The sequence below is a fragment of the Xenopus tropicalis genome, chromosome 8 (assembly GCF_000004195.4).
Source record: "Xenopus tropicalis strain Nigerian chromosome 8, UCB_Xtro_10.0, whole genome shotgun sequence".
In the NCBI taxonomy this organism is placed as follows: Eukaryota; Metazoa; Chordata; class Amphibia; order Anura; family Pipidae; genus Xenopus; species Xenopus tropicalis.
Window position 1 is genome coordinate 1465994 of NC_030684.2, and position 13192 is coordinate 1479185.

The 13192-nt window shown below is 54.3% G+C and overlaps 1 protein-coding gene across 4 annotated transcripts in view; it reads left to right on the forward strand.

Annotated features, from left to right (window-relative positions):
* Positions 1–11315, forward strand: part of syn1 (synapsin I) — a 58542-nt gene extending 47227 nt beyond the window's left edge. The window contains exons 6-13 of one of the 4 annotated variants that reach the window (XM_031890228.1): positions 375–437; positions 1138–1280; positions 5754–5828; positions 5914–6016; positions 6431–6574; positions 6653–6728; positions 7713–8349; positions 10073–11315. In XM_031890228.1, the coding sequence (XP_031746088.1) occupies positions 375–437; positions 1138–1280; positions 5754–5828; positions 5914–6016; positions 6431–6574; positions 6653–6728; positions 7713–8349; positions 10073–10208 (1377 nt within the window). In that variant the 3' untranslated portion in view covers positions 10209–11315. 4 annotated transcript variants of the gene reach the window in all.
* Positions 11316–13192: the final 1877 nt, after the last annotated feature.

Sequence of the window (13192 nt, forward strand, 5' to 3'; positions counted from 1 at the left end):
ATCATTCTGCCCCCCAATCATTCTGCCCCCCCTAATCATCCTGCCCCCCAATCATTCTGCCCCCCCCTAATCATCCTGCCCCCCAATCATTCTGCCCCCCCCAATCATTCTGCCCCCCTAATCATTCTGCCCCCCTAATCATTCTGCCCCCCCTAATCATCCTGCCCCCCAATCATTCTGCCCCCCCTAATCATTCTGCCCCCCTAATCATTCTGCCCCCCTAATCATTCTGCCCCCCTAATCATTCTGCCCCCCCTAATCATTCTGCCCCCCAATCATTCTGCCCCCCCTAATCATTCTGCCCCCCCTAATCATTCTGCCCCCCCCTAATCATTCTGCCCCCCTAATCATTCTGCCCCCCTTATGTCTTTCAGCTGACTGCGTCCAAATTCCCCGTCGTGATCAAAATGGGGCACGCGCACTCGGGAATGGGGAAGGTAAGTGGGAGGCCGGGGGGGCGGAGCCATTGGGCAATGCCAGGGTCAGGCCCGGGGGGGGGGGGGTATTGCCCAACTGTTGGTTTTGGTTCCCCTTCCTCCTTCCGTTCTGCCCCAGATGACGATGATGTGAGCACTGGGCTCTTACCCCACCCCGGGGGAGTCACGAAGCCACGGCCTGGGCAAAGGGCAACCCTAGTAGCACAGTGTGGCCCTAAGGGCATCTATGGGGGGGGGTCCTGATGGGCTTTGTGTATTTGTACTGGGGGCACCGCCTGGAACCCACTTATTAGAACCCTGTTCAGAGCCTCAGTACTCACCCCCCCTCATGCCCTGCCGGTGCCACTTGGGCGCCACAGTCCAACCCACCACCCCCCATGGTGCCACCCTGTTGCTAATGGCGCCCTTCTCCCCCCCATGGTGCCACCCTGTTGCTAATGGCGCCCTTCTCCCCCCCCACGGTGCCACCCTGTTGCTAATGGCGCCCTTCTCCCCCCCCCAAGGTGCCACCCTGTTGCTAATGGTGCCCTTCTCCCCCCCATGGTGCCACCCTGTTGCTAATGGTGCCCTGCTCCCCCCCTTGGTGCCACCCTGTTGCTAATGGTGCCCTTCTCCCCCCCATGGTGCCACCCTGTTGCTAATGGTGCCCTGCCCCCCCATGGTACCACCCTGTTGCTAATGGTGCCCTGCCCCCCCCCAGGTGAAGGTGGACAATCAGTACGATTTCCAGGACATAGCGAGCGTCGTTGCGCTGACCAAGACTTACGCCACCTCGGAGCCGTTCATAGACGCCAAGTACGACGTGCGCATCCAGAAGATCGGGTCCAACTACAAAGCCTACATGTGAGCAGCCCCCGCCCCATTCTGTGTGCTGAGGCCACGCCCCCTGCGCTCACAGCCAATAAAAATTCAACAATGAGCCATGTTGGTTTATATGGGGGTATATCCTTCCATATTAGGGCAAGATGGAGACAGTAGGGCAAGATGGGGACAGTAGGGCAAGATGGGGACAGTAGGGCAAGATGGAGACAGTAGGACAAGATGGAGACAGTAGGGCAAGATGGGGACAGTAGGGCAAGATGGGGACAGTAGGGCAAGATGGAGACAGTAGGGCAAGATGGAGACAGTAGGGCAAGATGGAGACAGTAGGGCAAGATGGAGACAGTAGGGCAAGATGGGGACAGTAGGGCAAGATGGAGACAGTAGGGCAAGATGGGGACAGTAGGGCAAGATGGGGACAGTAGGGCAAGATGGAGACAGTAGGGCAAGATGGGGACAGTAGGGCAAGATGGAGACAGTAGGGCAAGATGGGGACAGTAGGGCAAGATGGGGACAGTAGGGCAAGATGGGGACAGTAGGGCAAGATGGGGACAGTAGGGCAAGATGGAGATACTAGAACAAGATGGAGACAGTAGGGCAAGATGGAGACAGTAGGGCAAGATGGAGACAGTAGGGCAAGATGGAGACAGTAGGGCAAGATGGGGACAGTAGGGCAAGATGGAGACAGTAGGGCAAGATGGGGACAGTAGGGCAAGATGGAGATACTAGAACAAGATGGAGACAGTAGGGCAAGATGGAGACAGTAGGGCAAGATGGAGACAGTAGGGCAAGATGGGGACAGTAGGGCAAGATGGGGACAGTAGGGCAAGATGGGGACAGTTGGACAAGATGGAGACAGTAGGGCAAGATGGAGACAGTAGGGCAAGATGGGGACAGTAGGGCAAGATGGGGACAGTAGGACAAGATGGGGACAGTAGGGCAAGATGGGGACAGTAGGGCAAGATGGGGACAGTAGGGCAAGATGGAGACAGTAGGGCAAGATGGAGACAGTAGGGCAAGATGGAGACAGTAGGGCAAGATGGGGACAGTAGGGCAAGATGGGGACAGTAGGGCAAGATGGGGACAGTAGGGCAAGATGGAGACAGTAGGGCAAGATGGAGACAGTAGGGCAAGATGGAGACAGTAGGGCAAGATGGAGACAGTAGGGCAAGATGGGGACAGTAGGGCAAGATGGAGACAGTAGGGCAAGATGGAGACAGTAGGGCAAGATGGGGACAGCAGGGCAAGATGGGGACAGCAGGGCAAGATGGGGACAGTAGGACAAGATGAAGACAGCAGGGCAAGATGGGGACAGCAGGGCAAGATGGGGACAGCAGGGCAAGATGGGGACAGCAGGGCAAGATGGAGACAGCAGGGCAAGATGGGGACAGCAGGGCAAGATGGAGATACTAGAACAAGATGGAGACAGTAGGGCAAGATGGAGACAGTAGGGCAAGATGGAGACAGTAGGGCAAGATGGGGACAGTAGGGCAAGATGGGGACAGTAGGGCAAGATGGAGACAGTAGGGCAAGATGGGGACAGTAGGGCAAGATGGAGATACTAGAACAAGATGGAGACAGTAGGGCAAGATGGAGACAGTAGGGCAAGATGGAGACAGTAGGGCAAGATGGGGACAGTAGGGCAAGATGGGGACAGTAGGGCAAGATGGGGACAGTTGGACAAGATGGAGACAGTAGGGCAAGATGGAGACAGTAGGGCAAGATGGGGACAGTAGGGCAAGATGGAGATACTAGAACAAGATGGAGACAGTAGGGCAAGATGGAGACAGTAGGGCAAGATGGAGACAGTAGGGCAAGATGGGGACAGTAGGGCAAGATGGGGACAGTAGGGCAAGATGGGGACAGTTGGACAAGATGGAGACAGTAGGGCAAGATGGAGACAGTAGGGCAAGATGGGGACAGTAGGGCAAGATGGGGACAGTAGGGCAAGATGGGGACAGTAGGGCAAGATGGAGACAGTAGGGCAAGATGGAGACAGTAGGGCAAGATGGAGACAGTAGGGCAAGATGGGGACAGTAGGGCAAGATGGAGACAGTAGGGCAAGATGGAGACAGCAGGGCAAGATGGGGACAGCAGGGCAAGATGGGGACAGCAGGGCAAGATGGGGACAGCAGGGCAAGATGGGGACAGTAGGACAAGATGAAGACAGAAGGGCAAGATGGAGACAGTAGGGCAAGATGGGGACACTAGGGAGAAAAGGAGACAGTAGGACAAGATGGAGACAGTAGGGCAAGATGGGGACAGTAGGACAAGATGGAGACAGTAGGACAAGATGGAGATGGTAGGGCAAGATGGGGATGGCAGGGCAAGATGGGGATGGCAGGGCAAGAAGGAGACGGTAGGGCAAGATGGGGACGGTAGGGCAAGATGGGGACGGTAGGGCAAGATGGAGATGGTAGGGCAAGATGGAGACGGTAGGGCAAGATGGGGACGGTAGGGCAAGATGGAGACGGTAGGGCAAGATGGAGACGGTAGGACAAGATGGGGACAGTAGGGCAAGATGGGGACAGTAGGGCAAGATGGAGACAGAAGGGCAAGATGGAGACAGTAGGGCAAGATGGGGACACTAGGGAGAAAAGGAGACAGTAGGACAAGATGGAGACAGTAGGGCAAGATGGGGACAGTAGGGCAAGATGGAGACAGTAGGGCAAGATGGAGACAGTAGGGCAAGATGGAGACAGTAGGGCAAGATGGGGACAGTAGGGCAAGATGGAGACAGTAGGGCAAGATGGAGACAGCAGGGCAAGATGGGGACAGCAGGGCAAGATGGGGACAGCAGGGCAAGATGGGGACAGCAGGGCAAGATGGGGACAGTAGGACAAGATGAAGACAGAAGGGCAAGATGGAGACAGTAGGGCAAGATGGGGACACTAGGGAGAAAAGGAGACAGTAGGACAAGATGGAGACAGTAGGGCAAGATGGGGACAGTAGGACAAGATGGAGACAGTAGGACAAGATGGAGATGGTAGGGCAAGATGGGGATGGCAGGGCAAGATGGGGATGGCAGGGCAAGAAGGAGACGGTAGGGCAAGATGGGGACGGTAGGGCAAGATGGGGACGGTAGGGCAAGATGGAGATGGTAGGGCAAGATGGAGACGGTAGGGCAAGATGGGGACGGTAGGGCAAGATGGAGACGGTAGGGCAAGATGGAGACGGTAGGACAAGATGGGGACAGTGGGGCAAGATGGGGACAGTGGGGCAAGATGGGGACAGTGGGGCAAGATGGAGACAGTGGGGCAAGATGGAGACGGTAGGGCAAGATGGAGACGGTAGGGCAAGATGGAGACGGTAGGGCAAGATGGGGACAGCAGGGCAAGATGGGGACAGCAGGGCAAGATGGAGACAGCAGGGCAAGATGGGGACAGCAGGGCAAGATGGGGACAGCAGGGCAAGATGGGGACAGTAGGGCAAGATGAAGACAGAAGGGCAAGATGGAGACAGTAGGGCAAGATGGGGACACTAGGGAGAAAAGGAGACAGTAGGACAAGATGGAGACAGTAGGGCAAGATGGGGACAGTAGGACAAGATGGAGACAGTAGGACAAGATGGAGACGGTAGGGCAAGATGGGGATGGCAGGGCAAGAAGGAGACGGTAGGGCAAGATGGGGACGGTAGGGCAAGATGGAGACGGTAGGGCAAGATGGGGACGGTAGGGCAAGATGGAGACGGTAGGGCAAGATGGAGACAGTAGGACAAGATGGAGACAGTAGGGCAAGATGGGGACAGTAGGGCAAGATGGGGACAGTAGGACAAGATGGAGACAGTAGGGCAAGATGGGGACAGTAGGACAAGATGGGGACAGTAGGGCAAGATGGAGACAGTAGGACAAGATGGAGACAGTAGGACAAGATGGAGACAGTAGGGCAAGATGGAGACAGTAGGGCAAGATGGAGACAGTAGGACAAGATGGAGACAGTAGGACAAGATGGAGACAGTAGGACAAGATGGAGACAGTAGGGCAAGATGGAGACAGTAGGACAAGATGGGGACAGTAGGGCAAGATGGGGACAGTAGGGCAAGATGGAGACAGTAGGACAAGATGGGGACGGTAGGGCAAGATGGGGACAGTAGGACAAGATGGAGACAGTAGGACAAGATGGAGACAGTAGGGCAAGATGGAGACAGTAGGACAAGATGGAGACAGTAGGACAAGATGGAGACAGTAGGACAAGATGGAGACAGTAGGGCAAGATGGGGACAGTAGGACAAGATGGAGACAGTAGGGCAAGATGGAGACAGTAGGACAAGATGGAGACAGTAGGACAAGATGGAGACAGTAGGACAAGATGGAGACAGTAGGGCAAGATGGGGACAGTAGGACAAGATGGAGACGGTAGGGCAAGATGGAGACAGTAGGGCAAGTTGGCACCTCCCATTCTGGTTCCATCAGGGGATATTGAGGGGCGGGTGAGACCAACGATGCTGCCCTGCAGGGGGACCCCACTAACCCACCTGTATTCTCCCAATCACGTGCAGGAGGACCTCCATCTCTGGCAACTGGAAGACCAACACTGGGTCGGCCATGCTGGAGCAGATTGCCGTGTCGGACAGGTGAGCTCGTGGCACCACTATGGGATGTACATGGGGTTGCTTTGGCCCCCAGGCAGCAGTAATAAGGATATCATCTCTCTCTCAGGTACAAACTGTGGGTCGACGCTTGTGCTGACATTTTCGGGGGTCTCGATATCTGCGCGGTAGAAGCTCTTCATGGGAAGGACGGACGGGACCATATCATTGAGGTGGGGGGGCCGAGATCCCCTCATGTTACACCTAATGGGGGGGCCAGAGGGGAGTTGGGTCACATTATAGGGGAACTTTCCCTTTTTATCCTGTGGGCCCCACCCATTGGGTGACTCCTCCCTGGCACTGCCCCCCACCCATTGGGTGACTCCTCCCTGGCACTGCCCCCCACCCATTCGGTGACTCCTCCCTGGCACTGCCCCCCACCCATTGGGTGACTCCTCCCTGGCACTGCCCCCCACCCATTGGGTGACTCCTCCCTGGCCCTGCCCCCCACCCATTGGGTGACTCCTCCCTGGCACTGCCCCCCACCCTCCCACTCTCTCTCCCAAGAGGCTGTGCCCCTCCTCTTCCTCTTTATGTCCCTACTCCCCCGTCCCTGTTACTGACCATTATACCGTATCGTCCAATAGGTGGTCGGCTCCTCGATGCCTCTGATTGGAGACCAACAGGAGGAGGACAAGCAGCTCATTGCAGATTTGGTTGTGACCCGGATGTCCCAGAACCTGCAGTGCAGCCCATCCCTGAGTCGCCCTACGCACGGCCCCCAGCCTCAGGTATTGGGGTGCAAATCCTACCCCCCCTCTGCCTCCTGCCCCCCCTGGAAATTAACCCCTCTCTCTGCTACGTTTCAGGCGCAGGTTGTTCACTCAAGATCCGCAACTCCCATTCAGCAGCAGCAGCAACAGCCCCAGAGACCCCCACCTCAAGGTAAGGCCTGGGGGAGGGATGAGCACTGTGGGTATTACCCCCCCAATCTCCCCCCAGTACTTACCCAGGTACAGAGCTCTGATTCTCTGTACTTCCTGCTCCTGGGCTGCTCTCTTTCCCATGGTCAGACAGGAACCCCCCCCCCCTGGGTAAGTGAATCCAATCTCCCCCCAGTACTTACCCAGGTACAGAGCTCTGATTCTCTGTACTTCCTGCTCCTGGGCTGCTCTCTTTCCCATGGTCAGGCAGGAACCTCCCCCTGGGTAAGTGAATCCAATCTCCCCCCAGTACTTACCCAGGTACAGAGCTCTGATTCTCTGTACTTCCTGCTCCTGGGCTGCTCTCTTTCCCATGGTCAGGCAGGAACCCCCCCCCTGGGTAAGTGAATCCAATCTCCCCCCAGTACTTACCCAGGTACAGAGCTCTGATTCTCTGTACTTCCTGCTCCTGGGCTGCTCTCTTTCCCATGGTCAGGCAGGAACCCCCCCTGGGTAAGTGAATCCAATCTCCCCCCAGTACTTACCCAGGTACAGAGCTCTGATTCTCTGTACTTCCTGCTCCTGGGCTGCTCTCTTTCCCATGGTCAGGCAGGAACCCCCCCCTGGGTAAGTGAATCCAATCTCCCCCCAGTACTTACCCAGGTACAGAGCTCTGATTCTCTGTACTTCCTGCTCCTGGGCTGCTCTCTTTCCCATGGTCAGGCAGGAACCTCCCCCTGGGTAAGTGAATCCAATCTCCCCCCAGTACTTACCCAGGTACAGAGCTCTGATTCTCTGTACTTCCTGCTCCTGGGCTGCTCTCTTTCCCATGGTCAGGCAGGAACCCCCCCCTGGGTAAGTGAATCCAATCTCCCCCCAGTACTTACCCAGGTACAGAGCTCTGATTCTCTGTACTTCCTGCTCCTGGGCTGCTCTCTTCCCCATGACCTATAATTAGTATGTAGAAATATTTATCCAAGTCCTTTCTGTGTCTCTGTTCTTATAGGGGGCCCTCAAGCAGCCCAAGTTCCTGCGCGTCAGGGGCCACCTCCCCAGCAACGGCCCCCACCACAGGGTCAACAGGTCCAAGGTCTAAGTCCTCAACCATCTTCACATCCACAAAATCTACCCAGTCCAGGGGCCCAGCAACGCCAAATTCCCCCTCAGCAGCAGCCCCAGCAGGTCCGGCCCCCCCAGCAGCCTTCACCCCGCCAATCCCAATCCCCCCAAAGGCAGCCAAGTCCCCAGGGGCCACAGTCACCTCAAAGGCAACAGCAAGGTCCACCTATGCCAACTGGCCCAAAGCCAATGGGAGTTCAACCTGGTCAACCCCGACAATCTGGTCCTCCAAGACAGGCCGTGCCCGTAGGACCTCAGCAGAAGCCGGCGCCCCCAGGCAGCCAACAGCCGCCTCAGCAGGGCATCCGCCAACCAATGCAGCAGCAGCAGCCGCCTCTTCAGCAGCGCCAGTCCGTTCCTGGGGCACCGCAACAGCAGCAGCAGCCACAGCGGCCAATGACTCAGCAGCCCCGACCTAACCCCCAAGGACCCGGCCAAGCTTCCTCCCGTCCCGGAGGGCCACAAAAGCCTCAAGTGGCTCAGAAGCCGGGCGCCGAGCTGCCCCCACCCCAGCCGCAGCTGAAGTAAGAGCCCTCGCGGTTCCGGGTGGGCCACACAGGTTTCAGCTTCCTATACTTCCTTCTGCATCCCCTTGTTGCATGCTACCTAGAGCAGGTAGATTGGATGGATTTAGTTGTCTCTCCATTGGCCAAGACCTTGGGGGTCCCTATTGGGCACCGGTTAATTGCTTGATGTAGATTTATTCCGAGGCAGCAGCTGCTCCCCGGTTGCCCCATAAGCACAAGGCTTTGCCGGCCAATGTCTTGGTTCCGAGGACGACAATATAAATTCCAGCCTCGAGTCTGACGGAGCTGACGATGATATTTACTGTGAATGCGATGAAACATGCGATCCTGCCTGATGTTGCATGACTTTAACTCTTCATTATTTCTCTTCCCCTCTTCCTTTTATGTTCTTCCTTTCTCATCCTTCCTTCTATGAAACCACCACGTTTCTGGTTTGCCCCCACCCCTTAACCACTTGCCCTGCTGGCACCTTCACAATTCTGCTGCCATGTGGTTGGATTGTGCATGTCCATCTGCCTGTCTTCTCTGAACCATTCCATCCTCTGTGTTCCATACGGTGGTTTCTCCTTTTCCTCCTTCACCTCCTCCTTCTTCTCCTCTTTCTCCTCCTTCTTCTCCTTCTCTGTCTCCTTCTTCTTCTCCTCCTTCTTCTTCTACTTTTCCTTCTTCTCATTCTTCTCTTTCTTTCTTCTTCTTTGTCTTCTTCTTATCCTTCTCCTTTCTTCTACTTTTCCTTCTCCTCCTTCTTTTCTCTTCTTTTACTTTTCCTTTCTTCTTCTTCCCCTTCTTCTTCTTTCTTCTTCTTCTTCTTTCTTCTTCTTCTTCTTCTTCTTCTTCTTCTTCTTCTTCTTCTTCTTCTTCTTCTTCTTCTTCTTCTTCTTCTTCTTCTTCTTCTTCTTCTTCTTCTTCTTCTTCTTCTTCTTCTTCTTCTTCTTCTTCTTCTTCTTCTTCTTCTTCTTCTTCTTCTTCTTCTTCTTCTTCTTCTTCTTCTTCTTCTCCTTCTCTTCCTTCTTCATCTCCTCCTTCCTCTACTTTTCCTTCTCCTCCTCCTTCATTTTTCTTCTTTTACTTTCTTCTTCTTCTACTTTTACTTTCTTCTTCTATTTTTCCTTCTTTTTTCTACTTTTCCTTCTCCCCCTTCTACTCCCTTCTTCTTCTTCTCCTTTTCCTTTCTTCTTGTTCTACTTCTTTCTTTTTCTTTTCCTTTTTATTATTCTTCTCCTTTTCCTTCTTTTTCTTCTCCTCCTTCCTCTACTTTTCCTTCTTCTCCTTCTTTTTTCTTCTTCTTCTACTTTTCCTTTCTTCTTCTTCTCCTTCTTCTTGCTTCTTCTATTTTTCCTTCTTCTTCTTCTTCTCCTTCTTCTTCTTCTTCTTCTCCTACTCCTTCTACTTTTTCTTCTCCTTCTCCTCCTTCTTCTCTCTTCTTCTTCTTCTTTTCCTTTCTTATTCTTCTCCTTTTTTCGTTTTCTACTTTTCCTTATTATTATTCTTCTCCTTCTCTTCCTTCTGCTTCTCCTCCTTCCTCTACTTTTCCTTCTTCTCCTTCTCCTTTTTTCTTGCTTCTTCTACTTTTCCTTATTATTCTTCTCCTTCTCCTTTCTTCTTCTCCTTCTCCTCCTTCTTCTTCTGTCCAAACATCTTGTCCCACTCCTTCCAACCCCTCCATCTTGTATCTTCCCTACTACCCCCCCCCACTCCCCAACTCATTACCCTCCTCCAGTAAGTCCCAGTCCCTCACCAACTCCTTCACCCTTGCAGACACGGCGGCTCCGCGCTCCAACCTTAGCCACGATGAAGCAAAAGCCGAAACGATACGCAACCTGAGGAAATCCTTCGCGAGTCTCTTCTCCGACTAAGGGGGCCGCCGGAAACCTCACTCGTACCCTTTGCCCACTTCATACCCGCCATTAAGCCCCGTGGCTTTTGTGTATAAACTGTTCCCCGACCCCCTTCCCCCTGACATATATGCACGGCTTCTTCTGCTCCCAAGAGGTAGATATGGAGATGAGGAGGAGGAGTCTCTGCACAATAGACGAGAGAGATATATCTATAAAGAGGAACTATACACACATATATAAATATATATATATAATATATTCTATAGCTTAGAGTACTCACCTGATGGGCAGCGGATGGACATAGGACTACTCCTGGCAGGGTGGGCACAGGTACAGATGGTACAGAAGACCTTATTCACCAGGACCAACCCCCCCCAATGCTTGTACATTCCCTAGCACAGTGCAGCATGACCCCCCCCAGCCGCTGCTGTATAGTTGTGTGCGCCGGCCCTCCGGTTAGTTGTGTAATTGTGGCTCAGTGTTGATAGTGGAGTAGTGAAACGTCTACGTTTGTGAGTCTTTTGCCATTGCGCTTTCATATCGCTAACACTCTCCTTTCCAGGCTGTCTCTTGATGGTTCTGTCTCTTAGTTTTGTGTTTTGCCCCCCCCCCCCCCATGGTCGTGCCGTGCTCCTTTTTGCTAGATAGACTGCATTCCCTTCCGGCGCTCAGCACCCTCATATATTTTGTTGGCAACCGAAGCTTGGGGTTCCCTTCTCCCCCCCCCCCCAGATTCCCAGCAGAGCGCGGCTGATGTCTCTGTAGTTGGGGAATCTGGCGCTCCCATTGGATAATTCCGTGTGCCGGTAACCGTGTCGTGCCGTGTGTGTAACCTGCCGTATGGTGTAACATTGCGACTGTTGGCGTGCGCCGCGTGTTTCCGTAGGACGTAGACGTTCTTCTTGACTGTCCCCCCCCACTTATCTATTCCCCCACATGAGAATCACCCCTCCATCTTCGGAAAGGAAAATGGGGGAGGGAAAAAAAAAAGGGGGCGTGAACCTTTGTTTGTAAATGCGTTTGTGTGAAAATGTGAAACCCCACCCCCTCAACCTTCCCGCCGGGGTAAGAAAATGTTATTTGTCCAAAGAAATTAAAAAAAAAAAAAAATATCTGCCAATAAAATGGATGCTGCCGTCTGTGTTACTGGGGATTAGGGAGCCATTGATTGGTTCTCAATTAAAGGGCAAGTAAACCTGGTCTAACGAGGAAAGGAGGAGTTAGAAGCCCTATTGGCTTGTGTGTGGGGGGTTCTTGTGGCCAGTAGCTTGACCGCTAGATAGCTATCACATCAGGTAAGTACCGGGGGCAAACACCCCTATATTTGGTCCCACTGGACCAGAACCCCATGTTAAGCCCAAGACCCCCCAAGACTCGGCTTGGGGACCCCCTCACTGGTGCATCTTCTCATCCAGTGTTAGAGGTACAAAGACCAATATCTGCTGGATGGACCCAAGTGGAAGGATCTTGGCCACCGCTTGTGTGTGGGGCCCTTGTGGCCAGTAGCTTGGCCGCTAGATATCTATCACATTTTGGCATCAGGTAAGTACTGGGGGCAAACACCCCTATATTTGGTCCCACCGGAACCCAGTGTTAAGCCCAAGACCCCCCACTGAGTTCCCTAAGACTCGGCTTGGGGGCATCTTCACTGGTGCATCTTTTCATACAGTGTTAGAGGTACAAAGACCAATATCTGCTGGATAGACCCAAGTGGAACGATCTTGGCCACCTCTGCCCAAAGTCAGGTCCCGGTGCCCGTATGTTGGCAGCATTAAGCTTCTCTCTTTGGAGCCAACGAGACATTTCTGGCCACACAAAGTCTTTGTGTGACAAATCTGAAATTGTCCTCAATCTCTAATTGACCCGATCAACCCAACTGGTTTTGAGGAACCTCAATTGCTTTGGGTGGTTCCTGTTTCCAGAGCGTTGCTAGGACATCCCCTTGGGCCCCTCAAACCCAGCCATGTGATTGGTTGTTGGAGAAGAAATGAAATGGTATGGCCGCCTTTCTAAGGTGCAAACCCCCCCCCCCCCCCAATTGGTCAGAGTAGAAGCTGCCCAGAAATGGCTGCCCGATCTCCTCAGCACAGAGATACTAGTGGGAACTGGCTGGCACCATGTGGGCACAGATAATCCATCACATCTGCACATGTATGGCCACCTTCAGAACTTTATTAATTACATCTCCCCCCCATTGCCTCAGTGGTACAGTCTCCCATTGGCTTAGTCCTAGTTCCCCAGCAATGAAACTAAAGCTGGAAATGCCATGTTTTTGGGAAACTCTGGTGCCCAAGTGGGTACGGGATCCGGGGCGCCCGAGTGGGAACCGGGATCCGGGGCGCCCGAGTGGGAACCGGGATCCGGGGCGCCCGAGTGGGAACCGGGATCCGGGGCGCCCGAGTGGGAACCGGGATCCGGGGCGCCCGAGTGGGAATCGGGATCCGGGGCGCCCGAGTGGGAATCGGGATCCGGGGCGCCCGAGTGGGAATCGGGATCCGGGGCGCCCGAGTGGGAATCGGGATCCGGGGCGCCCGAGTGGGAATCGGGTCCGGGGCGCCTTGTGATCTGACTGGTGGTTTTGCCACTGGTGTTACCAAGTGCAGCACTTTCTTTCCTTCACCATCAGACTGGCCCATTGGGCTACCAGGAAAACTCCCGGGGGCCCTTCTGCCCTAACCAGCTGGTTTATTTATGGTCAGTGCCTATAAGGGGCCGGGGAACGAGGGGAAATAGATGGAACAAGAGACTAAATTGGGTAAAGCAGAGAGACCAGAGGGATAAGGAGGGGGGAGATAAAATGGGTTAGAGAATTAGCCCCTGGTACCCCAGTCCCACACTGTGTGCCAGTGCCTCCCCTCCGTGCCAGTGCCTCCCCTCCCCTCTGTGCCACTGCCTCCCCTCCGTGCCAGTGCCTCCCCTCCCCTCTGTGCCACTGCCTCCCCTCCGTGCCAGTAGCTCCCCTCCCCTCTGTGCCACTGCCTCCCCTCCGTGCCAGTAGCTCC